The following is a 27,988-nucleotide window of genomic DNA, read 5'->3' on the forward strand; positions in this document are numbered from 1 at the left end:
CCACCCCTTAAGAGCAACGGAAGTGAATGAACATGTAGTGATTACAGCTTTAACTACGTGAATGATTTTTTTATTGTTCTTCAGGTTGAGTAGCTAGTAGCTGAAAGATGTCCAGGCTGTTAGAGAGGGGAAGACATGTTCTGTATTCCATTTGCGACCAGCAAGAATTTGGTGGCCATTGAAATTAGCTTGTCTCCATTGATCTGGGGTCAAAAGCTCACTTCACTGTTTGAACGTGTAAGAAAGCATGCTGGTCGGTAGATCCGACCAAAAGTAAAGATAAAGCAGAGAGCCCTCCAGCATTCACAGGTCCCTAGGCCAGGGCCCGTCGACGTCTATAGGAGTATAACAAGAAGCGAAATCAAAGCAAGTGTAACTTATGCGCCTAGCTAGAAAGAGTCGGGTAAGACAGCAGCCCGATCACAGAGGCGGCAGATGCGAATGCAGAGACAAATAGAACACAGGGAAAAAGAAAGATATAAGAATATAAGAAGCAGAGATTCAGAAAGCAACAAAGCCACCGATCTTTTTAGGTTGGGTCATATCGAGTCATCAATCGGGATCGCACTGCACAAGTGAGTACACCTACATTGTCCCGAGTATCAGTTGGTTCACATGTATGAGGCCGTGTGTATCGCAGGCAAACAAATAGAACACAGAAGATATGTACGGGCGGTCGCTACCGCTTTAATGAGCTGCGGTTCAGCGCTTCCAGCAGCTCTGGTCGATTTGCCAGGGCCGCGGCCGCCTGGGCATAGCCGACCCATTGCCGTTTTCGCTTGTGCATTTCGGGCCATTCGATTTCCTCGCGGTCGACCGTCACCTCGAAGAATTGGTAGGAGGCCTTGGGTGCTTGTGCGGTCAAGAGACCAGAGGGTCGCATGTCCGGGATCAATCCCAGATCCTTATTGACGGTGCAGACGACACCCGCTTCTTCCCAGGCTTCACGGCACGCGGCCTGTTGGGCCGTGCTCTCATCAAGTTCCCATCCACCCTTGGGCAGTACCCAGCCTCCGGGTCCTGCGGATTGGATCATAAGGACTTTGGTTTTATCGGCCGACAATGGGACGACACCTGCGACCAGACGTTCGCCTTTGGAACCGTAACCTAGAGACGCAGCGGGTTAGCGAGGTCACGAATGTCATACCGGGAGCCCTGGCCGGAGGGCTCAGGGCCGATCGCCCCCACGTGCCGGAAGGAGGAGGAACTTACGTTGATTCTTCCGCCCAACGCGGGCTTCCATCGAACGGATCTGAGCCATTGCGACGAAGGAAAATTCCCCGATTGCAAGGCGATGCGAACTGGTTTCGCACGGGGAGTGGATGCAGGAGAGAGGAAAAGTAAAAGGAGTGTGAGGGACCGTGGAGAAGGAAATCAAAGAGCGCGAAATACGGTCCAGGAGGAAAAAGGAAGAAAGGGTTGTCTCAGATGGCAAGCTCCCGCGGAGCCTGGACGGTCTCTGGGTTGGGAGGAAGCTTCAACAGCCGGGGGTACAATGGTCCTGAAAGCGGTCGGAGCAGGAAATTTTTTTTCCCTTGGGGGGTGGGAAAGAGGATGAAACGTGGAGGAGACGCGGAACACGGTTAGGTCTTCCCATTCAATCCCGCGGCGGACGGGAAGGACTGCGGAAGAGTGGTAAAAGGCATGATGGAACAGAAGTAAGAGAAAAAGGGATCTGGAGCTGGAAGATGGATGAAGGTGAAGTGGGAATGGAGGGGCAGCAGAACCGGCGCAGTCCGTCCTGACTAAGTACGGTACCGTAATTACCGTCTCTTATACTAAGCATCCCCGACGACAATACCTGCCCTGAGGGAGGCATGGAGCATCACAGGGAGAGAGTTCCGGTGCTTCAGACGACGCGTGCATTGCAGGATGCGTGCTGGCCTGTTTTTATTATCCATCCGATGATTCGCTCTGGATCATGTGACCCAACTCGTCGACAATAGCGGACTTGGAGCCTGGGTCTATACTCCCGTATGGAGAGCCTCTCCGAGGTACACCTCCAGTAGGGTAACTACAGTACTCTGGTACCGAGCCTGGAATCTCGGAGCGATTCGATACAGTCCTCCCACGAATCTGGCAATCGAGCACGGGGTGCGATCACTCCCATGTTCTCGTAGTTAAAATCTCCCGTGTCCGTCTGTAGTTAATCTGCCCTCCAATTGAATGCCATCACCGCCCCGGAGAGCCTCCCTCGCTGTATACAAAAGGGCGTATTACAACCCCGCCACTTCTACCCATCCCAACCTGTCTTCTTCTCCTACCTTCCCCGTCTGCACCGACACCACATAGTGACCCCCTTCCTTCAATTCCGCCACGATCCACTCGTGTCTGCAGCTCTTACTCGTAGCGAACGAAAGATTTCTTGCTTCCGCCGGGACCGCCAACCGACCCGGACGGAGTGAATTGATTGCTCGATGGAGCCAGTTGACGCCGAACGCGCGCGACAGCTGTCGCTCTTCCGGCCACTAGGTACGTCCCACTTCCCTGCAGCGAACCACTGAGATAGACTTCCGTTACCCCGTGGCGCTTCCACTGGTTCTGGTGACTGCGTCTTGGGGACAACTTGGCCGGGGATTATCAACTGCCTGCAGGGCGGATCATCGCTACGCCAAAACTCTCCCATGCTAACTTCACCTCCGCACTGGCTCAGGCTACCAGCACAACTCGTGTGGCTACTGCAAATCTGAAGATGGAAGTCAGTTGCTCTCCAACGTGCCTTCGTCGGCTCCTCCTCGAGAGGAATGAACTGACACGTCATGTCTAGGCGCATCATACTACGCAAGCTCCCAGGTCGTGCGGCCCGAGCACTATGAAGAGCTCGTCAATCGGGGCTGGAGACGGTACGTTTCATTATTCTTCCCCCCTCCTCCTATAGACTAAACAGCGCAATGACTCACGTTATAGATCGGGCACCCTGTACTACAAGCAGCATCTGAAGCGTTCCTGCTGCCCGCACTATACGATGAGACTGGAGGCCTCCGCCTACCAGCCGCGTCGTGATCAGCGAAAGGCCATCAACCGCTGGAACAAATTCATTCTGGGCCCCGAATACATTCGGAAAGCCGCCTACCTCTGTCCACGCTCACGAGAGTATGCGCCCCCACAACAAAAAGAAGTGGCGATCTCCGCTGACAGGTTGCAACAGGGAAAAGAAGTTCCGCAAATGCAACTTTGACGTGCAAGCGGCAGTGCATGAATCCGAGTATAGTCATGTCAAGCGTCCGATTGACCCGTCCACAAAGCGAGCCATAGAGCCGGCGCATCGCTTCGAGGTCAATATTGAGGGCGACTCCGCGTCGCAGGCGAAGTATGAGTTGTTTCGGAAGTATCAGACGATCGTTCATAAAGACGACCCCTCTCGCTTGAGAATCAAGGACTTTGAACGATTCCTGTGCTCAGGGATTAAACGGTCCCCTACGAAATTGACCAAATCGAACGAGTCGGAGAAAAAGCTCGGCTCATGGCATCAATGTTATCGATTAGACGGGAAACTGATTGCGGTTGCGGTTCTTGATCTGCTTCCAAGCGGAGTCAGCTCGGTCTACATCTTGTGAGTGCTCTTTGAGTCTTTCTCATGAAAGCCGGGGACTGATTCTGATATAGCTATGATCCCGAATTTGAGCAGTGGGAACTTGGAAAGCTGAGTGCCATGCGCGAAATTGCTTTTGCGCATGAGAATGGCTATCCCTATTATTACATGGGTTCGTACTAACTGATAACATGGATTCTAGGACATAAGACTGACGATTGCAGGCTACTACATTCACAGCTGCCAGAAGATGCGGTACAAGGGCAACTTCCGGCCTCAGTACATCCTTGGTATGTCGCAACACCCAATTATCTCTTTTAATGAAACCTTCTTTCCTGTCTTAGGTGGATTGCCCATTTGACAATCTCAAATAGACCCTGAATCTCACAACTGGGACCCTCTTGACGGCGAGCTGTCTCAGAAGCTGGACACTCGTCCTTATGTATCTCTGTCACGAGACCGCTTCTCCGCCAATACCGATGACTCTAGCTCGAGCGTGGGTCTGGAGAAGGATGTTGACGAGGCACGACTCTCGCTCTTCGATCTCAACATGCCGGGCAATCTGAGCTTGGAGGAGGTTGAAGCCTTGGACCTTGGAAACTGGCACCTTCTTTACCACGGAGCTTTTGTGCAGATGAGCGTTAGTTCTACTCCCTGCTGAAACCCTGGGGCTAGGACAGACTTACTAACGAATAATAGGACCTCGTCAATTGGGAGAAAATGAAGTTTAACGACCCGCAGTCCATCAAGGGTATTATTGGGGAACTGGCTTCGGTTTTGGGTCCTGAGGTTGTCAGGAACAGTGCCGTGGTACTATTCGACTAAAGGCTCGGATGGTGACATACGATGATCATTTTACTAATGCCAGTCTTAAGATGGGGATCATCTGCGAGTTTTGATAGCGTTGAACGTGAAGTTTGATAGAAAGCATAGAGGAGCGATTGCAGACTATTGATGGGTTGTTAAACCTTGATTTGATGTGAAGATTCGCGAGGATGTGAAATAGCTCATAGTAAGATTCAAGTTACTTTGGTAATAGGAAAATTCGGAAAAGTATGACTATCGGTGGAAGCCCATCCATTGATGAAGATTGGTTCTATACATCAGGCTAAATCTTCAAATTTAAGCACAAAAGGCTGAACCACCTCCGCCGGGTCAGATACAATCGCCAGGGCAGCACTCGTCGTCCCCCAAACAAGGCTTATTTTCTGAATTCATTTAGCTACCATGAGCCAAAAGATCAAAAGAGAGCTTTTACAAATTCTTTGTACAGCGCGCGTGTCAATGGGTGCGCTAGCAACAGAAGCTGTCGCAACAGAAGCGAGAACGTAGAGCATGAACATAATGACAAGATTCATATTTGAGGGTTTGCGTTCGTCCAGAGATTGTGACAATGATTTGAAGGTGTTGATTATGGAGGTTAATCTTTCCTAAAACAGTGGGCCTACTTAAACTCGGGCCATCATTCCTCTTCCAAGGTTCGCCCTCGTTGGATCCCTTAGAACCAGAATTACCATATCATGTACATTTTCGGAGGAAATAGTTTCCTAGTGGAGATGTTATGATTGGGCGTATTCTTTCGTGGTTGGACATTTACCAAGAATAGAATGGCGGGGAAAACTTCGTTGGATGGCCTGAAGCTACCTTACCCTTGAAAAACGCGGTCTGCTCTATCGTTATTTATCAAAGCAGCGCCTTGATCATATGAGAGTAAATTTCATTTAAATAATTCTACGATCTTTCAACAATCGAACTGAGAGAATGAGACTCAGGATGGTTGTTTCTAAAAAATGGCCGAGGGCATCTTGAAGGTCCATGAGGTTATACAACATAGTATCTTAGGGCACACGCTGCACTAGTATACCCCGCAAAAAAACGAAAACAGATGGAATATTAGTCTTAAATTTGGTGACCCCAATTGGTATAGTAACAGTTCTTGCTCAGACATATAGTGCCTTGACTAAGAGGTTTTCTATTGGGAATCTTATTTACTTCCAAGATTGTTTCCATCTCAATTATTCCATGCCAACATCGACGGCAGAGATCCTTTACCCAGCTCGATTATCTGCATCATAGATAGATGTAGCAGAATGGGCCAGCAGTTGTGCTCATGATATTCTTCATCGCAATAGGATCGCCCCCAGCGTAGCCGACATTGATGACGGTCTCGAGCGTGGTATTCGGGGTTGGTGGAACATTGAGAAAAGTACCAGTACCCGAAATATCATATTGTCGGTTCTTTAAATCCAGATTCTGCCAGATCCACCACACACGGTCAATCATGTTGTGGTGGTGCCAGAAAGCCGGATCGCCCGGACTCACATAGACATCGCGCCCTGGATCGCCGCCCATCGAGAAATGGCCCCCACCGTGTACCCCGATGAGTCCCGAATCCGGGAATCCTTGCATGAGCATCTCAAAATCCCACACATCTTTACTCTGCACAATCAAATTCACAATGTCGGGGTAGGTGTTGAATTTCCGCAAAATGGCGCTGGTCAAGTCACGTCGGAGACAGCGCGGGTTATATGTGAGCGGATGCTTCCTGGTGCTCACGTTGCGACCAGGTACGACCAGATCAGCGGGACCCATGCTAATCGTATAATTTTTGAATGGGCCACTGGTTACGCAGCCGCCTCCGGTACCTGCAGGTAGAAATATATCGGGATGACCTTCCAGACTAAGTCTGACCTCAGGTTGTTTTGGGATATAGGCGCCATTGCCGGATAGTGAGGTGTCGCTTCCATCAAAAACGGGAGATTTCTCCATGGCATCAACATCGGCTCCCCAGTCCCAATAGCTGTTGAGCATGGACTTTTGTTAATTTGACACTTCGTGAGTAGGAATCATCGTGGGTCCGAACTTACGGGTAGTCGCCAGTATAACCGCACTCGTTGCGCAGTGCTTGCTCGAATGTCCAGATAAAATATCGGTGCCATGCCAAAAATGTCCCCTACCAAAGCGTCAGTGATTGGGAAAATTTATATCTGCTTCTTGTATGAGCTTCGAAAAAGTAAAACGCACTGTGTAGTGGATTTCTAAGGTCTGATTGATATGAGTAGCCACGAAATCATCATATCGCGACCTGGTCCCAGGCGCAAGGTGGTGTGGTGTTTGAGAGGGCAACTTTTGCAAGCAAAGCACGGAGTTGATATAAGCCTTCTTCTCCCTGCGAGTAAAGGCCCTCCAATCACGACGGACACTGAGGGCTTGCTGAGTACATCCCTCGTGTTGCAGGGGTCCATGTGCGACATGAGAAATAGCCACACCACGCGCGATCTCAGCTAGCCGCTGAAGCTGAAGATGCGCTTTTTCGGCAATGATGCTGCCGCCGAGGGCACCGGAAACCCTGACGGTTGATTCTGCGCCAGCGTATATAGAAACGAAGGCATGGCGCAGACCTGAAGGGCCCACAGCCCTACGGCGAGGATTTTGGCGGCAACCATCGTGGCGCAGGGAAGTGAGTGGTATAACGATACTCCCACAATGCAGATGAGGAAGACAAGGGCACACAAGAGCCACGAGGGATCTCAGCTAGATAAGCGGTTCCATCGAGTCTGCATGATGCATTGCGCACTGGGCTGTGTTCGCCGATTTATTTCGGACCAGTGGGGGCAGCATTTCTCACCGACGCTGGCGCGAGCCTTTTCAGACCAGAGGATGCAGCTACCGGGATCTGCTGGCCAGAAGATCAGGCCCCCGGGACGATGGCCCCCTCGGCGACTGAGCCCTTTTGGCATGACTCCACCGTCCCGCGTGCTTAGTGTCCGGGGCTGCGTTGGGCGTGGCTGCGACGAGGGTTGAGACGACCTGAAGGCGGGATTGATACCCAATCGTCCTTGTCCTGATAACCATCCCGACAGAATCGAAACCAGGGGACGAACAGGCGCTTTCGTCGAAATTCCATGGGCCAAATGCCAATCTTGGAGATCAATGAAAGAAAACGAGGGTCCAGATTATCGTACCGGATTGGATCGAGGTATCCACTTAGCTGCGTCCTGCTGCATGATCTAGGGCTCGGAACAGTCAGGGTCGACACGTTATGCCGGGCTAGCGTGAGCCCAGGAAATCTTGCTAAATGACTTGTAGATCAACGGTGCACATTGTCTTCCGTGCCGATCTCCTGACCGGCCTGATTCGCCAATTCGATGATGCCAGGCCGCCCATGTTGGCTAGAAACTCTTCCCGTGTCCAGATCTAGATGAGGCGGCTCGGAAAGTCACCTTCCATTCGTGGATGTTTTGCCATCATGTTAGATTGGTGCTGGGAGTATCGAATGTTTAAGGTCCTTTTGATAATAATTATGATGGTTTTATAGGCTTTGATATGGGGTATTCTTCATCCCCGAGGATTGTTCTCATCAATTGAAAACTCGAGTGGTGATATTCATAGCGTCTGCGATCTATTGGTCTATGCAACAGCCTGGAGGATTTGTTCAAACAGCTGATCCGAGTCGGGGCCAGTCGGATTAGCCATCGTGAAGGCTTCCGCGACATCAGTCGGGGGATAAATCAACCTCTGGTTGATAAAGCACTTCACTCGTTTGGCCAGATCCCCCGTCAGCTTGACCTCTCGAATCCATCCCTCAGAGATAACCGTACCCCAAGCGCCGAGGTCCAAGCAGCAGTTGTAGGATGTCTGTTCGTACGGCATCAGAGACTCGCCAAGAAGATCCGCCGCAGCGTTGTGGCCCGACACACGACCCATCGGCAGAGCATGCTGGCAGGACATCAGGGCAAAGTGGCCATTCGTGTCGGCAGTCGCATAAGCAGCGTCACCAGTGGCAAATATGTTGCCCACAGATGAAACACGGAGGTTTTGGCCAACATGGAGGCGAGAGAGTCCATCCCTGGGAGCGGGGATCTGCTGTGTCAAGGGGGGTTGCTCTCACTCCGGCAGTCCAGATAGCCGTCTTGGTCTCGATGCGCTCACCGGACGCAAGGGTAACACCATCAGCATCGATAGCGGTGACCGGAGATCCCAGCTTGAACTCTATGCCGAGTTCATTCAAAGCTTGGGTGATGATGGGACGCGGGCCCGGACCAAGCTCCGGACCAAGCTGATCGGCGCTCTCGACCATCACGATTCGGGCATTGAGGTCTTTGGGCAGACGCTTTGGAAGCTCAGTGGCAAGCTCGATTCCAGTAAATCCTGCGCCGCACACGACAACTGTGTTCCGCGCCGGACTTGAGGGAAGCGAGGTAAGGTTCTGCAGATGGGATTCCAGTTTGACGGCAGAATCGAAGGAGTCGATGTCAAAGGCATGCTGCTGAATTCCGGAAATAGATTTTGGCCGTACGACAGAGCTTCCAGCTGCGAGAATCAGGCGGTCGTAGCCAACAGTTGAAGCATCGCCCGAGATGGATCGGACAAGTACCGTATTGTCTTGGGCATTGATCTTATCAACGGTACCGGGAATGAATTCGATCTTTGAGTCCTTGAAAAGAGCCTCAACGGAATGGGTCATGCCTGACGCGTTTGCCTCGTAGAGTCGAGGACGGATAACCAGGAACGGTTTTGGCGCAATGACGACGATATCGATTTCGGTTTCTCTCTCGGTGAGCTTGGAAAGACGCCTGGCGGCGAGGGCGCTCCAAACACCGGCAAATCCGGCACCAATGATGACGATTTTTTTGACATGGCTGCTGGACAATGTATTGTATGACCAAAAAAAAATGTTCGATAGTGTGATAAATTGGAGAATGCAGTTGTAAGGCTACGTGATGGATGTGATGCTGTTGATCTGTTTAGCAGAAACGAATGCACTTTTATATTTCCTCAGACCCGAGTCTTGGTCCGATAGGCTTTTTTGTAGGCTTTCAATTGACAGACTGCGCGGCAATCCGGAAAATTGATGAAGTACCCTCCTCGATCCCCAGCCGCCTTGGCAGGTACTCTGCGGAGTTGGAGTATGCAAAGGCCATGCCTGCGGATATCCGGCGGGTACCCGAGTAGCCGACCCGCATTTCAACTCCGACGATCCTCCGTTATAGCCTCATCTTCAGACTCATGACCACTCCCGCGAATGGAAGAGCCACGCGCTCGTCGCTCGCCTGCCTCCCCTGTCGCTCGCGACATTTGAAATGCGATGGGAAGCGACCCTGCTGCAGCCGTTGCGCCGAAGCCGCGCAAGACTGTCACTATGCGCGATCGCGTCGCGGCGGGCTGGACCGAGCGGCGCTAGCAGAGCGTCGCAAACGACTTGCGGGGACGGGAAATGTCATGGCCACACTCGATAATAATCCAAATGTCCAGGGAGATTCGGGGGCACCGACGCAACCTGCGCTGTTCGATATCTCCTCCTACCCCATTGACGCCTCGGCGAGTCTCGCTGACGGCAGCTTGCTCGACGGGGTCATTCTTAGCAATGCAATATCCAATATCGACTCGCCGGGATCAACGGCCTCCTTTCAAGTGACAATGGAAAGCATCGAGAAAGATACATTGATCGATTCGTATTACAAGAGTTTCCATAAGTTCCATCCATTTCTCCTACCGAGACGACACATGATCAGGCATTACCAGGATCCGAGCAAGCAAGCGAACCTCAGACCATTGATCGCGGCCATGCGCTTGATTGGATACATATACAGCTTCCGGGAATGGTCAGCCTCATTGAAAGACCACGTGGAGACCTGTTTCGCTCAGGCAACCCTGTCAGATCCAGTCATGGCCCAGGGTCGCCTACTATACTCGATCGCCCTGTTTTGGTACGACCATAAGAATCACGCCAAGACGGAAATCGACGCGGCCATACGACTTGCCCTTGACCTGCATCTTTTTCAGGAGGAAGTGTCGGCAGTATACGGGGCCGATGACCCGGTACTCAGGGAAAGCTGGCGACGAACCTGGTGGATGTTGTACACGATCGATGCATACTACGCGGGGACGCTGGGGACCATGGAGTTTCAAGTCGTGGACGTGGATGCAACCGTGGGGCTTCCTTGCGAAGAGCAGGAATACGAGTCGGGGGTAGGTTGTCACACCTTTCTGCTGAGCGAAATCCCAGCCTTTTCTCTTTTCACTGTCACGAACACACCACTGACCTCGCCGACTTCTTTGCAGGTGGTACCCGATCCCAAGACCCTACAGGATTTCGATTGTCGGGAATTTGCTGCCGAAGATGCGGTATTTTCATCCTTCGCATATCTTGTTGGCGCTGTCAGATGTGTTGCATTGGCAATATCAACCGTTCCGAAACATGCCGTTAAAGAGGATTCGACACACGTAATACAGGCCGCCGACTCTGCCCTGGATGGGTGGCTTCTTTTGTTACCCAAAGATCGCAAGCAAGTCCTGACAAAAACGGGCGAAATTGATGAGTTGATGTTTCAAGCGCATTTACTCATACATGTGTAGGTATTCCTTTTTAGCCCTGCGTTTGAGCACCTGGCTGATCTGAATTCATATAGCGCAACTATTGGCATCCACCGTCCCCTTTCAGACCTCAAGTTCAACCCTGTTGAGGATGTCTCCAGCTGCGCTCGACAACCACCCCCTGACACCCCCATCCCGGAACTCGTGAACGTACATACCGTCCGAGTGTTGCGAGCCGTAGAGGCACAGATCCGTCTCCTGGCTTTACCCGTTCGACCATTCCGTCATACTCCATTTACAACGTGCATGATCAGCGAAGGCACCTTGGCACTACTTTCTGCCTGTCATTTCCTTCTGAAAGGCTCGAAGTTGGCGATTGCGAGGGATCAGATACGAATGACAATCGGATGTCTTAAGGCATTGGGGGAATATTGGCCAAGAACCGCACGAAATGTCCGGGAGATCCAGACAATCGCTCATCACGTCTTACGACTTGGGTCCAGAATTACGAGCAGCAACGATACACCAAAGACTACCGACTTGCCACAACTCTCTGATGGCGATGGGCAGGGGAGTTTTGGATCAGAAGGGGGAACATCCAGTAATGATACTGACATCCTTCCTCTACTCGGCTCTATTGATGATCTTTGTGGATGGTATAATATTGGCGATCTTGGGCCGGATGTTCCATGGGAGATGGAAAGTAGTTTATAATCTTCTTTCGAATAATATATTCGACTTCGTGAAATGATCTACGATCACCTTACTGCAATATTTCCGTTTTAATTTTACTGGACTGTCGGAACTTGCAGTGTGAAGTTAATTCTCGCGCCGAAGCGCCTGGAAGGAACTGAATCTGTTGACTTTCTTCATTTGATTTCATATTCTCGTAGCTACACTCTCTTACTCAAACATACAGTCAAGTTTATGGACCTACTCAAGCAAAACTGATGACAACCTTGTGACCCCGGGCCCTCTGTCGAGCATAGTTCCAAGCCTGCTCCGCTTCTTCGAAAGGGAATTCCTTCACTAGCAAAGGTCGGACTACGCCTTGATCAACCATCTCAGCGGCCTTTCCCAGTCTTTCTGAGTTGGGGGACACGATGAAATGTTTGTATCGAACTCCAGGATGGCTGGCGGCTTCAACAGCCTCGCCCTGTCCAAACGCCCATGCTGGTGCCGGGTCGCCGACCGTAACAATAGCTCCATTCTCCTTTACAACCGTCCACGCCTTCTCTAGAATACCAGCACCAACTGTATCGAAGACCAAATCCACTTTGTCGAGTTGATTCTCCCACCCTATCGTGTTGTAATCCAGCACCTCATCCGCGCCGACAGATTGAAGCGCCTCGTGGTTGCGCGATGAGGCCAAAGCCACCACCTCAACACCAAACAGCTTCTTGGCAAGCTGCACAGCGAGGATCCCCACAGCCCCCGATGCCCCCGTAATCAGGACTCTCATGCCGGCCTTGATACCGCCGTGATCCAGCAGAGCCTCCCACGCAGTCAGAAGCGGAATGGGCAGGGCAGCGGCCTCTTCGTAAGATATCGATTTCGGCTTCAAGGCGACCTCGTCTGCGCGACAGATCGCGTAGTCAGCCTGGCCTTCGCCTCGGTCGGTTGATATCAGAACAAAAGCTTCTTGGCCGATTTTCAGTGGGCCGTTGTAGTCTGGGCCGAGTGCCGATACAACGCCGGAAATGTCATGACCTGGGATCCTGGTTTCTCTGGTGTAGGGCTCTGGCCAGATAACCTCGTCGCCTGTGATGCCGGCGGCGTGGACCCTGATGAGGATCTCGGCATTTTGGGGGGTTGGTTTGGTCATTGCATAGTTGGTGGCGACTCGGGGGGAGGAGATGTCCCCCAGGATCTGGATTGCTTTCATTGCGGATATTGATGTTTACGTTGAGTTGTTTTGGATTTAAATTTGGATTGGACGATATTTTGGATCGTCGATGTCGCGATGTGCTGCCATTTATTTGATGTTGGTATGGAAGGATGTTGTTCCCGGAACCCAGCGGGTTCCCGGATACCCGAGCGATGCTTGGCCGTTGCTTGGCCACCCGGTCTTGGTAGCCATTGGATGCCAATAGGCTATCCTACGTCCGACGAGGGGCTACCGCCGGGAATGTGGGATGCTGGGGGCTGAATACCAGAATATAGAGAAGCAGATCAATCATAACACAGACGACATATTACTTTCCTCGTTGCTGGGATGGCTACCAGTAGCCTACCCGTGGATGCTGTCTGAACGCCACAATCTACTCCCGGTCCTGGGCCTATTCTCCTGTTGAACTCTCCCGTTGACGACCTTGTAGGGTCTGGAACACATGAGCTGACCCTGGGAGCTGTCGTGCTACTATGATCAGTTTTCTGCGTCCGGGGACTGAATGGAATACTTCGGGAATTGATCTAGATATCCTTAGGCTTACCACTGAGCTGAAGCTTTATTAGAGTCCCCCAAAAGCTTCCTGGTCCCGGAATGGGCAAGTTTAGTCCTAGGAAGGTGTGAGGGTCTCACGTATGCGTAGAGGTGGATAGCGTCTTGAGATGGAAGATCAGTATTAAGAGCAGCTATAGTCGACTCTAGATACAAGACGTAGCGCGAGGAAGCAAAAGAAAGGAGCTTCCTCGCGTTCAGGGGAACCCAGATAAGCTATGTGGGTCCGTCACTCCGTATATCCTCCGCTGATCGTATATGCTTCATGTATATCCGTGACACAGCTTCCAGCTTCCAGAGACAACAACAGGTCCTCCGGGGATCGAACGGAGTGTTTCTGGGATCGTTATGTAATTCCTTAATTGTTCCAAATAAAGAAACATCAGCCGCTTCGCGGGTTCACGGTTTCTATGTCTTGCGGCCTCTTGGAGCCCCATTTTGACATAAGCAATTGCCATGGGGATATCAGCGTACGTTCGGAATCGAGCCAGAGCAATGACGTCACCAAACCTTACTGGTGGATAATCAGTGGGGCTATGTGGTGATTCGGGACTCTGAATCAAAATAAGCCATACACCCTCAAGAATATGTACATACAAGGGCTTTAATATTGAACAAGGCGACTGTGCGGTCTACCATGAGGGCCGGTTCTACAAGGACTGCTCTAGTGGAGAGCACATCTCAACCACTAACGCAGGCCCACTCAAACACTACCAGTTCCGAACACAGCTGCTTCGTCGAAACAGACCGTTGCAGTCAGCATGTCAAAAGATGAGGCATACAATCTGTTGTACCTAAAATACCTGCACATAGTTTTAATTAAGATAAATAACGGTAGTCAACGGTGGAATGAGATAGTCAATACGTCAGGGAAATTTTGAGGCCTATCATGAGAAGCTAGTTAGCTCAGAATTTCCGAGGTTGACGGACCGTGGGATAGCTGAGGAGACATATCTCCGTTCAGAATACGCTTTAGACTGCTGTGGAAATGTCAGCATGTGTACATCGTGGGTGAGGATAAGGTATATGTGTACATTTAGCTGCCGTGTCACTTGATATGGAATAAAGGATCGTTTTCGCGGGAATCGGGCAATGAAGAACGAGGGCAAGAATTTTCAAAATATGAGGCATCTAATGCGGCGAATATAACCCGTGGAGTATCTACAGAAGCTTCAATTGATTGTACCCTCGGCCATGCTATCCGTCTGTGCATTCGGGCATAACTTCAGGTAGCTATCAATGCTGTTGGAGTGGGCCGAGGAGCTGTTAATAGTAGCAATCTTATAGAGCAGCTGTTGGATTTCTGGCATCGTGGTGATAGGATTTGACTTTATGAGGTCCAGCGTGATTCGGCGAGGCTGTGACCGAAATATTGTTTTGGCCCATGGTGAAGTAGAAGAAGACTTTTAATGCCCACAAAATCAGGTATGTAGGAAAGAATTTGCTGAATAATTTCCGGAGGCAGAGTCATGAAAGGATCCATGTAAGTGAGAAGATTGGCAAATCTCTCAACAACGTGTAGGTTTGAGGAAGGAAGATTAGAGGTAGGGAGACTCGAATTCCGTGCTTATCTACTATTTGTGGAGACCTGCAATGCAAAAGATAAAACACCAAAAACTTTCTCAAAATACTAGGTCTAAAATTCTGATCGCTCACTTGTACTTCACTTCTGTCTTTTCTTCAATTTTTGTCAACAGACCAGCGAGTAGCCATACAAAGCACAGCTTATTGGGGAGGGGTTTGGATATGTCTCAAGGCCACTGCCTATCATGTGACCTCCATGTACCCTAGCTCTCCATCCTTACCAGTACACACCTTCCAGTCCTTTGCATACTCCTCCCTATATACCGCACGTAGATGCCTAGCACATCAATCTCATCCCTGAAAATAAGCAAACGCCTTCTCCATTTGCCGATGAAGTAAGTGAACATGCCCCGGCATGGGCAGATCAAGATGATCTCCATTCACCGACAGTGCCAAAACTTCTCCAGCAGTATACTTCTCCCAGCCATTGGGCCCGAGGTCCGCCTCCTTCCTGTCCGGCACAAGACAGGCAAACGCACCCAACTTCGGATCCTCCATATAGCCCGGATACGACGTCGTCGGGATACCCTGGTCCGCCAGCATCTGCATCAACTTCTCGTTACCAACGACCCGATTAACCATCCCCTTCTCGGCCCAGATAACGGCCGTGTGAGCGGGACGTTCCTGTTCCGTCATATAGGGCGGGTGATATGCGTGCATGGCGACATGGTACGCCCGGAAATGGTTCTGGGTGGTGCTTCCCACGCTCCAGAGACCATCTTTGGATACGGCGTTTTCGAAGATGGCGAAGCTGGCATCGTCTTCGGAGTTCATCTTTTCCTCGTCGAGGAGACTCGAGCGCGGACAGCACATGTCGATCAGCACGAGACCGGATACCTGTCGGCCCAGTCTGCCGAGCTGGCGACTGACTTCGAAGGCGACGATCGAGCCGGCGGAGAAGCCGCCGATCATCATGGGGCCCTCGTGCTGGGCAGCCACGAGGGCTTCAACGATGAGCTTTGCGACACCCTCGATGCCGACTTCCTTGGTCAGGCGGGTTGGACAGCGCAGGAAGGGCGAGTCGATGCCGTAGATGGGCATTTTAGACTTGAAGGCTGGGAGGTGGATGTAGGTTGCGATTGTGCCGGTGCCGTCGGCCATCATATAGAGGGGAGTCCGCTTCGGCCCGGGACGGCCTTGTAGTAGGGTTATTCTGACACTGGGTGCGGGGGATGTGTCTGTGTCGATGACTTTGTTGATGAGTGGCTTCTCCTGTTGCTTGGTGTTGTTGTCTTGACGTTCTGGAGGGAGTGTTATTGGATCATCCTTTTCGATATCGACCACGCTGGAGCCCAGGGAGGAGGCTGTCTCTGACATGGAGATGGATTCGGGACTGGGGCTTGATGGGATAGAGGCCTGAGAACTGGAGGGAGTTAAGATGGCCTTGGACTTTGGGGCTTTTGGTTTATCCGCTCCACCAAAGGCGCGGCGGAGGTCGCCAATAGTGGGATGGTCGAGAACGAATGTCGCGGGGAGATCGAGACCAGATTCTTCCTTGACGGTGGCGACAACCTCAATTGCCATGATGGAATCGACTCCAAGGTCGGCTACCATAGTGTCATCGGTGAACTCGGAAGAGGCGCTGCCCGTAGCCTTGGAGATGCTGTCCAAGATAGCATCAATCAACCCTTCATCTTGGGGGTACTCGTCGTCGTCGTCGTCGTCGTCCTCCTGGGCCTCAGTTGCTTGTGGCTGCATTTTCTCAATGTCCAAAGTCTGTCGACTGACCTTGACAGTTTTCTTGGTTTCTTCCACAGGTGCTCTGTGGGTGGGTGCCGAAGAAGTCCCATGCGACTTCTCGAGAACATGCTTCCAGGTGACTCTGGGGAGCTCCTGGTATCGCAGGTCGGTGCATTGGAGGATAATTTTCGACGTCTCGGGTTCAAAGACCACCGCGTCACAATATGCTGTGTCCTTGACCCATTTAGAAATGCGAGTGTAGGCTAGGTACTGCTTCCCAGGCACTAACGGGACCGTCAGCTCCACGCTTTCGAATCCCATCACAATAAATGTTTTCTGAGGCGATTTGCTCGGATTTCCATTCACCATGAAGCCAGCCAGGTGCACCAAAGCCTCGCCCCAATACGGCGAGAAGGTGAATCGAGTACCAGCAGGATCGTGCGGAAGCGTAACCAGTGCTGCGGCCTCCTGGAAGTCTTTGGCGATGTAGGCCTCGTCAACGCCCTGGAAATCCGTGCTAAACTCGACGGAATTGCCGAATAGAGCATAGAAGACTTCCGGTTGCATTCTATGTCCGGGACCCTCTTTGGCATTCTTGATCACCTCGTCCATCCTGGCTTGGATGAAGTACGATACTCGGTCCCAGTCTGCCTGGGTCTTAGCCGGGTCACGGAAATTGACGATGGAAGAACCGAGCTCATGCGATGTGCCTCCTGATGTAAGCTTGAATGTAACCGAGATCCTGTCTGCTGACGGAGAATCCATCATAGCGGTGGTAATGAGACTTCCATCAGCGCCAGCGAGCTTCTTTGTGAGGGGCAAGAGCAGCTCGGGTTTATGAAGTGTGAGCCAGGACTGGTCCACGTTCTTTCTGCCACTGTGCTCGAGGGCATACTTGGCCACTGCAAAAGCGGCCTCGCAGAAGACGCTTCCCGAACAGAGTCCGATTCCTTGCATTTTGTGACCGTCGATGAGTCCCATGAATCCGGGATCAGAAATGGAGGCCCGGAAAACCACTTGGGTCTTCGGGGAGGATGACTTAGAGACAAGATACTGTGCGCAAGTCGAGACAAACGGCCCAGATTCAGTGACCGAATATTGTTCCGGCACAACCTCGGTGACTCTGTCGGTATGAGTGATCCAGTAGTCCTTTACATCCCACGCATAGGAAGGGAGCGTCAACAATTGAAGATTGCTCTCGTATGGAGCATGTAGTGCAATCCAATCGATATCGACACCGTTTGTGTAAGCCGCCGCGAGAGATTTGGAGATGGACGTCCAATTGCTGATGTTTGGCTGTAGAGTATGCGTGATCTTTGAAGGCGGAGGTGTGAGAGTATCGCGCACAAGAGATACGCAAACCGGAGATGGTCCAATTTCAAGCCAGACTGGGTCACTCAGTTTGGAGTTTACGGCGTTGAGTCCACCGACAAAGTTGACCGGTTGGCGTGTCTGCTGGACCAGGTAGTCCTGGTCGAAGACACCCGGTTCATCGACAACAGATCCGAGCAGAGTTGATGCCACAGGGATCTTCGGTGCGGAATAAGTGACGCCTGCTGCAATAGAGCTGTAGTCTTGTAGGATTGGATCCATCTGGAACGAGTGGAATGCGAATGGGATGAACAATGTCTTCGCGCGAACCTTGGCGTCCTGCGCCGTGATGTTTTCCTGGAATTGTGCCAAATCCTCAGCTGTCCCACTGACAACAGTAGCACTCGGGCTGTTGATGCAAGCCACACCACAAGAAGAGGACTGGAGTTGAGATAGGTGGTCCCGCACATTTTCTACTGACGTTGACACCGCAAGCATGGAACAAGACCCGAATTCACATCGCTCCTGGAGGATCAAGGCACGATGTCCAACCAAATACAACGCATCTGCCAGCGACAGGACTCCAGCAGCATGCAGGGCAGCGTACTCACCCAGACTGTGGCCCATGACCAGCGCAGGCTCAATTCCTGCGGATCGCCAAAAGTAGGTGAGGGCTACCTCCAAGGTGAGGACAGCGAGTTGCACTTGCGCCGCAGACTTGGTAGACACATCGATTCCCTCCTCGGTGATGATGTCCAAGTATGGGGGGAAGCTGTTGCCTGCGCAGATTGCCACGCACAAATCGACTCTCCCACGGAAAACAGAATTCGTGCGGTATAGCTCGGCACCCATGCCTGCGTAGTGAGAACCCTGTCCAGTGAAGACGAAGACGACGGGGACATGCCGCGAAGCAGAGGGATTGCTACTGCGTTCAACCTCGGACTCGAGCTTTGAAATGGCCTCTTGTGTCGTGGATGCAGTCAGCGCGAATCTGATGGGATGGTGCATCCTTCTTGCCGTAGTTGTGTAGGCAAGGTCTTCAATGCGAGTGTTGGGATTTGATCGAAGCCACTTGAGTAGTCGTTGTTTGTTGAGGAGTTGCGAAGATGGTGTTCTTGCAGAGGTCACAATGGTGTGGGCCGACCTCACATCTGCGCCTCTCTTGCTCGTATGCGTGTACTCCTCCAGGAGTAGGCATGCGTTGCCGCCCTAGAGTTTTATATACGTGGTCAGTACAGCAACATTGCGGGAGCAGTAATAGAACAAATTACCGCGGCATCGAAATTGTTGAGGAGAATACGTCTCGGCTTGCCGCCAGAAGACTTGAATTCCAATGGCTCCGAAGGAATCTTTATGTTAATCTCATGTAGGGGTGGAAAGTTGGGGTTGAGGGTATGAGGCATCCCAGCCTGTGGTGGTATGGTTCCCTTTTGAAACATGAGGATGCTCTTGAGCAGGGAAGACATTCCTGCAGCCTTTAATTAGATCAGAAGGTTAGCTCATCTGCAAATATCGGGAAAGCGTCCTGGATTGGTTACTAACTGCTTCACTGTGACCGATATTTGCCTTGATAGCTCCCACCGGCAGAAGCTCTCCATCCCGCCGTTTCGAAAAGACACTCGAAACCGCGCCCATTTCGGCTTTATCGCCAACCTGGGTACCCGTTCCATGCATCTCAACATAGGAGATATCCTCGGGGGTCACCCGTGCATTTCGAAGGACCTTATGGAACAATCTTTCCTGGGCAGCAGCATCAGATGTAGTGATGGATGTAGAATTGCCCGAATGGTTTCTGGCCGAGGATGAGATGACCGCCAGGATGTTGTCGTTGTGAGCAATGGCATCGTCAAGTCGTTTCAGCACCACTGCACCACTGAAGTCGGCGCGACAGTACCCATCGGCGTCATCGCGATACGTCTTGCAGTTCCCAGAGTCGGACAAGACGCCCGATCGACTCAAACTGGTGAATGAATGCGGGGTGGACAGCACGTTGGCCGCTCCTGAGACGGCCATATCGATATCTCTAGCCATCAGACTCATGCAGGCAAGATGGATGCAGGAACTGGTCGCTGCACACGCAGAATCGAGGGCATAAGTCGGCCCCTCCCAGTTGAACTGGAAGGCCAGTCGACCCGGTCCGAATGCACGTTGTACTGCCTGTAAGGTGTAGGCATCACATCCCAATGTTCGATGACCAACGACATGCCAATCATCATTACATTGACCGAAGAAGGTCGCGATTTTGGTTGGATCCGTCGATTTGGTTTGGCCATCGGAATACCCGGCCATTTCGAGAGCCTCGTAAGCGTTCATAAGGAACAATCGATGAGCGGGATCCATTAACAAAGCTTCTCGGGGTGAGATATGGAAGAATTTCGAATCGAAGTGTCCGGGGTTATTCATAAAGCAGCCGTGCTTGCAGGTCATGGTGCATTTTCCCGGACCGGCTGGGGGATGCTTGGGGCTGTAGTATTCATCCAAGTCATAGCGATCGGAGGGGACCTCTTGATGGAGATCAAGCCCTTTCAAGATCACCTCCCAGAATTCGTCGAGGTCATCGCTGCCAGGTCCTTTTCCTGCCATGCCGATGATGGCGATCCCGTCTCGACTCTCAGGGGTCGGCGGTTTGGAGGATATATCATCATGAAAAGAAACTTCCCTTCCGGCAGTTTGTAGAACCTTGACAATATATGCGGCGTGGCTGCTGGGACCCATGATCTTGAAATTAACATGCTGTGATGTCCCCAGGTTGGCGTTGAGCTTGCTGACAGCTTGGACAATGCTCAATGGCCGTGCCAAAGTCTGTGATGCAGAAGCTCTCAACAGATGGCCCCAGCTGGAGTAAGTAGCCTCAGGATGACCCTCATCCAGGCCGTATATCCTATACCCCCGGGGTAAAGGTGTATTTAGAAGTGTGGAATTCCCGACAATATAGTCAATATCGGCCTCGGAGATGTCTAGGGTGTGCTGAAGAGCATGGATATTGAGCTCGTTCTTTGGAAGTTTCTTCAGTATAGGGCATTCGTTCAAGACGAGCTCCAAGATAGAAGGTGGTCCGATGACGGTGCTCCATTTGTCTCCAGTGACACCAACCCTGGCTCTTTTGGCAGACGGAACTCCCTGTTTGGTCTTCAAGTTAGTCTTCGAACGCGGACTAGAAAAGCCTGGAATAGAGGAAAGAAAGAACTTACCATTGAATTTTGGAACTGCTCCAGGGTTTTACCTAGCTCTTCAGCCTGGATTCCAAGGACAGCCCAACCCCAGGTTCCAGGGCGCTCCTCCATGGCTCTCGATTTCACCAAAGTGAAGTTGCAGAGTCTTGCCCACACCCGACCCGCCTCGAGACATGTGTCATAAAGTGTCGTGAAATTCGTCGCGATTGACACGACTGCAGCACTGAATAGACCTCCGGACACACCCATCAACTCCAGTCTGGACCGGCTCGGGTCTAGTAATTGTGGTTCGCGGCTGATAGTCCTTGAAGTAGTCAGCAATGCATCGTTACAGTAGAGCAAAACACATACTCTAGTAAAACCACGGCTCTGATGGCATAAATCAGCATGGCATGCGCCATCCCAAAATCGTCGCCGGTATGTCGATATCGTTCAGCGAGCTCTTGGAAACTGGAGCAATCCCTAAAACTGTCTTGCAATGTTCGGTCCATGGTCCTAATCTCTGCCTTCAGGACCGAGAAGAGGTCACCCAAAAAGGACCGAAGCCAAGGTCTGGTTGCGGCTTGACTGTAGACATAATCGATACCGTCAACCCATGGGTCTGTGACGTCTCCGAAAAGGAGAACTGTAGGATGGTTGGAGTCCATTCCTCGAAATAATAAAGACTGGCAATGGAAGAATCTAATGTCTAAGTAGAATGACAATATGATATTGAATCTACTGAGCCATTTGGGAATTTCGGGGAATAATCTCCCAATTATTTATACCCATGGAACCGGCATAAAAAGTCCGACGAACATGCAGGTGCGAATGGATATTGCAGCGTTTAGGAGAAGGGAATACTGGTTTGCTGCGGAGCCTCCCGCCTGATTCTACCGGTATAATCACCCATGAACGCAATACGATATTATTCTCATACATCCGTACCGGGATGGTGTGGGGCGTTGCTGCTACCGAAGATATATCGCGATATCTGTTGGACAAAACGTTCGCGCCGCCACAGTCCTCGTAAGCCCTAACTACTGCAACGCTAGCCAAGAGACGTGAGCCGTCGCCCTCGTATATCTCCGGCCGACCTCCCTATCCAACAGATGCTAACACGTTTTTCCCGTTCGGGAATACCGAGGCAATTTTGATTCAGATACGACTTCTCCGTACGGCGGAGAGCGTTTTCCGGTCGAATTCGACCGCATACCATGGGGGCCGGACTCGGGCTGGCTCTCACTGCCTGCTGAAGGATTCGAGCCCATCTGAAGAATACCGAACGCCATGTGGGCCGGGCTCGGGCTGACTCTTAATTCTGCTGAGGGATTCTTCAGACGGATCCGGATCCTTCAGCAAGCACTGATGAGAAATGGTGTGACCTCGTCTGTAACGCTGAGTAGCCTTATCAATTCCCATGAGCGACGCGCACGTCGACTGACATCCCCGAAAATACATACAAAGCTACCCCCGAAGTAACTTTTCAGCCCCTCTTCACATCTAGAACTGCTTCAGACTTCAGTCACAATCGGGAGTGGGTCGGATAATGGGGAGATAACCTTAGGCTAGGCGGGCCTTTCCTTATTCTCCGCCCGCCAGGCAAAGTTTAACCTGTAGCTGGGCATACTACATCGTATATATGGAAGCGTATCGAAGAGTCCGAGTCTATTTCGAGACCACCGCCTTCCACAAACGACAACCGACCGCTATTTCAACCAATCAGTAAGGTCAACTACGATATAAATTTCCGACGCTGGAACGTTACTCTAGTAAATACGAAAAATTTGCAACCATCTATCTCTTAGCTTCGCATAATGGATCCATAAGTGGAAGGGAATAATACAATTTACTCTATACGGAGTACAGTGCCAAAAGACTTTCTTTTCATTTTTTATTGTCCTCTACTTACGGTGGCAAACACACCTAACAGCGGTTGCGCTATCTGTGCATGGGATGACTAAGGCCAGAGTAAGCTCAAAGATAACCCCCCTCTTTCACTCACGCAACGCCATGAAGTTAGTCTTATCCTTTCCCATCGCCCCACGACGCTACACATTCTCATCTCCATGTCCGTGTTCTAATCCACCATGTCTGTTCAGCATGTTGCACCGTCGCATGACGCCTACGGGCAAGCCAAACGGAGAAAGGTGCGCAAAGGTACCCACAGTTGCTGGGAATGCAAGCGTCGGAAGATGAAATGTAGATTCGATCCGCGCATTGCGAGTACCTCCTGCAATGGCTGTCGACGACGTGGCTCTCCCTGTATTAGCCAGGAATTTCCCGAGGATCTCGAAAATGCCCTCATGAGCATTGGAACCACCAGTAGTGATGGCACTTCCTTTGATGGCAGAACTCGCCCTGCCACACCCTGTGAGAGGACAGACCGTATTCTCACGCCCGTGTCAACGATAATGGAGCCTTCAAAATATTACAAATCTCCTGAGGTCCGTCTCTTCCAGCTTTTCATCCCTCCCCAGTATTCTATGATTGTGACTGACGGCTTTCCAGCAATATCCCCCGACCACCAGGAATGATACCTCACAATTTAAATATGAGAGGCTGTCTCGGTTTCTGCATGAATTACTCCCGTCGCGCGCAGATACCGAAAGCATCTGCAAAGCTAGTCGCCACTCTTCCATCCTCTCCCACGAATTATTATCGACTCCATACACCACCCTCTATCAGAACGGCCTCCAAACGCCCGAGAGTTTACTGATGACCCCGCAACCAAATATGCATCCTGTTTTGATTGCAAGACACATGCTCCAGCTCGCCCTTTTCCTACAGCATCTTCCTCCAGATCTTCACAAGGAGATTGAAGGCCTGTCGGAACCACCCCGCGTCATCATGGAACGCTTAGCAGATCTTGCCATCTACCACGTCACGACAAACGAGGCATTGATCGGCAGCATCGAGAGCCTCGAGTGCATTATGCTCGAGAGCTTATACCAGGTGAACATTGGGAACCTTCGACGAAGCTGGGTCGCGGGTCGCAGAGCAATGAGTCTCGCCCAGTTGATGGGCTTTCATCGACCAGATAACCAGACCCTATACAAAGCGCTCGACCCCCAAACGAAATACGACTCACGGATAATGTGGCTCCGCATCATAACCCTCGACCGCCAGCTTTGCCTCCTGCTCGGTCTGCCCGAAGGCTGCACCGACCATAGTATGGCTTCGGAGACCCACATCGCCAACGATTGCCCTATGGGCCGTCTCGAGCAGCTGCACTGTGTTGCCATGTCCCGAATCCTCGAACGGAACGCATCCAAGCCGAGCGGCCAAGACCTGGCCGCCACCCGCGCCATCGACCTGGACCTACAGAAAGCCGCGAGTAGCCTCCCGAGCAAGTGGTGGCTGGCCCCCAAACTCGACAATGCCTCCAACGACCTGCAAGCCGTGTTCTGGGATACGCGCCGTCTCGTCCTGCAGATCTGTCACTACAACCTTCTCAACCAGCTGCATCTACCGTATATGCTGCGCCCCTCGTCCGCAGAGAACAAATACGAGTATTCGCGGATCACATGCGTCAATGCGTCGCGGGAGGTTCTCTCGCGCTACAACTCGCTCCGCAGCTTCAATCGCATTGCTTACAGCTGTCGCACGGTCGACTTCCTCGCCCTCATGGCGGCCATGGCCCTCCTACTCGCACACATGGATAGCCATAGCGACGGGGCGGAAAATCTGCTCGCGAACCAGTATTTAAGCGATCGCGGGATGATCGAACAGGTGCAGGAACACATGAGCGAGATCAACCGGCTGAATTCGGACGAACTGAGTGCACAAAGTGCAGATTTGCTAAAGTCATTGTTGGCGATTGATCTGGAGAAAGGGCATGGGCGGGTGAGTGTGCGGGAGGCGGGCAGTGAGGGTATGTTACCGCATGATGGGATGGTCTCGGAGGAGGAGAGCGTGGTGCGGGTGCATATACCGTATTTCGGAGTTATCCGGATTGCACGTGAGAAACAGCAAGCTGCGACGTCGGGAACAAGCAGCAGTAGCAACTCCGAAGCCCAACTCCGCCTCTCCTCCTTGACACACCCCACCGATCCCCTCTCCAGTGGACCACTCTCCACTAGTTCTATCTCCACTAACAACACTCCCAACCCACTCTCCTTCCGCGTCGCCGATACAGCTGCTCCCCATGAATTTTCCGCCCCTTTCGCACACCAACAGCAGCAACCATGTCAGGCCACGTTCTCAGACCCTGGTCTTTTTCTAACGCCATCCCCGCTAATGCAGGGCGGACATCCTGGACTCGCCGCCGGCGGCGAGGACTGGGCGTTTCAGGGTGTCGACATGGCGTTCTTCGAGAGTATAATGAGGAATGTTGGGGGCGATGTTTGACCTTTGCCTACGTTAATGGCGGCTTGGATGCACTAAGCCACCAATCAAAAAACACCAAACAATCTAGTATATTAAACAAACTATGTATGTAATAAGATATCCGAAAATTGATATTTCACTTCGGAAATGAACATGTTGGTTTTTTCCCCTACCCCGCCAAAGCTCACTCGCCTGTACGGTAGTCTGCCGTCTGGCAGATAAGGTAGCAGCACAAGCAGCGCTAGCCTACTAGTGACCAATCCTAAGATTGATTCTCGTTCTCCCCATCGGCGGTCTCCGTCTTCTTCTCCTTCTCCACCGCAGCCTCCTCTGTCGCTGGCTTGTCCTTCTTCCCATGATCCGGCAGCCTCTTAAATGGAATAATTAGCGACAGGAGGACCGCAAACGCCGCACACGCCAACGAAAACGTAAACACATCCTTGATGCCGACCATATACGCGTTAATGACCTCCTTGAGATCATCCCCGCTGAACACGTCCTGGAGTTCCGAGGCGCCAGCGCCTAGAATCCGGGCGGGATCAAGATGAGCTGCACTGGATAGGACAGTCTGGAGCATCCGGTTGGCGAACAGGGATTGTGCGATGGCGACGAAGTAGGCGCCGCTGAGGGTTTGGCACACTGGTTGGTTGGGTCCGGTGTTAGTGTCCCATACATACATAACATGCATACATGAGTAGCTACCTGAGTAGGTCCTCGGATGCGCAATACTCAATACTTGTATTGCGTAGGGAGGGTAGGAAATACTTACTAACCATGATTCCAGTCGCGCTGGAAACGTCTTCAAGTTTCGAGGAGCCTTGCACTGCTGTCATGGGGATCTGGTTGCAGATCCCAACGCCAAATCCAAAGAGTACCTCGGCACCAATGTACATGGCTTTAGAGGAGTCGACGTCCAAGATATAGATTAGAGCCATGCCAGCGGTCATGATGAGGGCGCCGAGGAGCTCGTAAGGTTGTGTGTAGCGGGTCTTTGTGATGACGCCGCCGCTGACGACGGCTCCAAGGGCGAAGAAGGCGAGGAACGGGAGGGTGTTGACGCCGCTTGTCACGGCTGATTGGCCATGGATGGATTGGAAGTAGATGGGAAGGTAGAACATGACTTGGTAGAGGGCGGCGTAGGAGCTAGAATAAGGAGAGGATCGGTGGGTTAGTTCATGAGTGGGAGATGGATAGATGTATAGTGAGGACTTACATCAGGCAGAATAATGCATTACTCCATGTCGTGCGCAGTTTCAGAATGTGAAAGGGAGTCATGGCGCGGTGGCCCTGGAACCATTCAGTAACCAAGAAGCCAATGCTGAGGACAATCCACATGACCAAGGTCGCGATGACCGAGCCATCATTCCACGCTTTAGTCTGTCCACCCCATTGCAATGCCAATGTCAAGCAGACGAGAGACACGAGTAGTAAACAGAAGCCTGGGAGATCCAGGGAGAGGATGACCTCCTGCCACGTCGCTGGGACCTTCTTGATATGCTTAGGGATGCGCAGGAATAACAGTAACAGCACGATGATAGGCCCACCAACGGGCAAGTTAATCCAAAAACACCATCTCCAGGTAACTCCGCTAGTGAATGCGCCGCCAATCACTGGCCCCAGAATGTTCGACAGCATGAAAACTGCCATCCAGGTGCCGATAAGAAGCGGATGGTTCTTCGGCGCGGCGACATAGTTGATGATGATGAGGGTGCCTCCGAGGACACCAGAGGCTCCCCAACCCTGAATGGCACGTCCAATGATGACGGACACACTATTTGGAGCTGCTGCGGCCACAATACTACCCACCAAAAAGATTCCAACCGCGCCGAGATAAACCCACTTCACGTTGAGGTACTTAAACAGCTTTCCCCACAGTGGCGAGGCCGAGGCCGCGAGGATGAACGTCGCACTTCCATACCAGCCCACATCGTCTAGTCTGTGGAAATCGTTGGTGATGCCGGGGATTGCGGTTGCGATGATACCAATCTCCAGAGACACGAGGATGGTGCTCACGAAGATCGTGAACATGATAAGGACGAGTCGGACGCCAGTCGCATAGTCGGGAGGGATCTCGTCAGGGTCTTTTTGCTCTTGGGGGCCATCATCACTGGTCGAGCTGGGCTGGCTTCTGTCCAGCTCGGCTTTGTTGTTGTTCTCGAGGTCTGAACCGTCTGCCATCATTCAATGTTCTTGGATATTCTGCGCCACGACAGCCCGTTAAAGGGTACAGAGATTGCAACTTGTAGTCTTGAGTTCACAAAGAAACATGTTGAAGCCATTCTCGATGACAAAAAAATCACGTAAGGAAGCCTATGATTGACACGGTCGAAGGAGAGAACTACACATTTCGACCGCCGTGTTTTCTATACTCGGTATAGATCTTGGCAATGGAGCTAGCATTCGACCGCCGTATTAGTCATCCGGCGGTCGAAAATAACCCTCAAATCGCCAAGATATGCATGTTGTATGCATATCTTGGCGATGCAACATTCGTCCGCCGTCCCGTCACGCCACAGTCCCACTTAATTGCTAAGAAAAAGGTAACACGAGCTGATAATAACATTAATAATGGTCATTTTGCACCCTCGACCGGCAGGTTCCTGGGTGGTTCGACCGTTACCCTGATTAGGCAGCATTCATAGA

General features: G+C 51.7%; 9 protein-coding genes across 9 annotated transcripts; 3 read left to right on the top strand and 6 right to left on the bottom strand.

Annotated features, from left to right (window-relative positions):
• Positions 1-679: 679 nt before the first annotated feature.
• Positions 680-1,261, bottom strand: N7532_008450 (NUDIX hydrolase; the record flags this gene model as incomplete). Its single annotated transcript, XM_056620942.1, has 2 exons — positions 680-1,107; positions 1,213-1,261. 2 exons carry the CDS (start codon positions 1,259-1,261, stop codon positions 680-682), a joined length of 477 nt encoding a protein of 158 aa, XP_056471748.1.
• Positions 1,262-2,417: 1,156 nt separating this feature from the next.
• Positions 2,418-4,357, top strand: N7532_008451 (arginyltransferase; the record flags this gene model as incomplete). Its single annotated transcript, XM_056620943.1, has 9 exons — positions 2,418-2,472; positions 2,654-2,698; positions 2,768-2,843; positions 2,908-3,093; positions 3,149-3,553; positions 3,607-3,704; positions 3,757-3,822; positions 3,907-4,172; positions 4,232-4,357. The coding sequence occupies 9 exons, from the start codon at positions 2,418-2,420 to the stop codon at positions 4,355-4,357; spliced, it is 1,323 nt and encodes a 440-aa protein (XP_056471749.1).
• Positions 4,358-5,602: 1,245 nt separating this feature from the next.
• Positions 5,603-6,978, bottom strand: N7532_008452 (tyrosinase family protein; the record flags this gene model as incomplete). Its single annotated transcript, XM_056620944.1, has 4 exons — positions 5,603-6,332; positions 6,400-6,485; positions 6,557-6,881; positions 6,947-6,978. 4 exons carry the CDS (start codon positions 6,976-6,978, stop codon positions 5,603-5,605), a joined length of 1,173 nt encoding a protein of 390 aa, XP_056471750.1.
• A 964-nt stretch (positions 6,979-7,942) lies between these two features.
• On the bottom strand, positions 7,943-9,456 carry N7532_008453 (NAD(P)/FAD-dependent oxidoreductase; the record flags this gene model as incomplete). The annotated part of the gene is made up of 3 exons (XM_056620945.1): positions 7,943-8,398; positions 8,424-9,177; positions 9,365-9,456. 3 exons carry the CDS (start codon positions 9,454-9,456, stop codon positions 7,943-7,945), a joined length of 1,302 nt encoding a protein of 433 aa, XP_056471751.1.
• Positions 9,457-9,541: 85 nt separating this feature from the next.
• On the top strand, positions 9,542-11,563 carry N7532_008454 (uncharacterized protein; the record flags this gene model as incomplete). The annotated part of the gene is made up of 2 exons (XM_056620946.1): positions 9,542-10,887; positions 10,945-11,563. The coding sequence occupies 2 exons, from the start codon at positions 9,542-9,544 to the stop codon at positions 11,561-11,563; spliced, it is 1,965 nt and encodes a 654-aa protein (XP_056471752.1).
• A 223-nt stretch (positions 11,564-11,786) lies between these two features.
• On the bottom strand, positions 11,787-12,734 carry N7532_008455 (NADP-dependent oxidoreductase; the record flags this gene model as incomplete). Its single annotated transcript, XM_056620947.1, has 1 exon — positions 11,787-12,734. The coding sequence occupies one exon, from the start codon at positions 12,732-12,734 to the stop codon at positions 11,787-11,789; it is 948 nt and encodes a 315-aa protein (XP_056471753.1).
• Positions 12,735-15,164: 2,430 nt separating this feature from the next.
• N7532_008456 (conidial yellow pigment biosynthesis polyketide synthase) lies at positions 15,165-21,684 on the bottom strand (the record flags this gene model as incomplete). Its single annotated transcript, XM_056620948.1, has 5 exons — positions 15,165-19,073; positions 19,136-19,339; positions 19,407-20,984; positions 21,056-21,341; positions 21,389-21,684. The coding sequence occupies 5 exons, from the start codon at positions 21,682-21,684 to the stop codon at positions 15,165-15,167; spliced, it is 6,273 nt and encodes a 2,090-aa protein (XP_056471754.1).
• Positions 21,685-23,106: 1,422 nt separating this feature from the next.
• Positions 23,107-25,366, top strand: N7532_008457 (uncharacterized protein; the record flags this gene model as incomplete). The annotated part of the gene is made up of 2 exons (XM_056620949.1): positions 23,107-23,463; positions 23,528-25,366. The coding sequence occupies 2 exons, from the start codon at positions 23,107-23,109 to the stop codon at positions 25,364-25,366; spliced, it is 2,196 nt and encodes a 731-aa protein (XP_056471755.1).
• A 241-nt stretch (positions 25,367-25,607) lies between these two features.
• N7532_008458 (MDR family MFS transporter) lies at positions 25,608-27,523 on the bottom strand (the record flags this gene model as incomplete). The annotated part of the gene is made up of 3 exons (XM_056620950.1): positions 25,608-25,984; positions 26,115-26,488; positions 26,559-27,523. The coding sequence occupies 3 exons, from the start codon at positions 27,521-27,523 to the stop codon at positions 25,608-25,610; spliced, it is 1,716 nt and encodes a 571-aa protein (XP_056471756.1).
• Positions 27,524-27,988: the final 465 nt, after the last annotated feature.

The sequence above is a fragment of the Penicillium argentinense genome, assembly GCF_028826775.1.
Source record: "Penicillium argentinense strain IBT 30761 chromosome Unknown utg000009l_segment0_segment0, whole genome shotgun sequence".
Classification (NCBI taxonomy): domain Eukaryota; kingdom Fungi; phylum Ascomycota; class Eurotiomycetes; order Eurotiales; family Aspergillaceae; genus Penicillium; species Penicillium argentinense.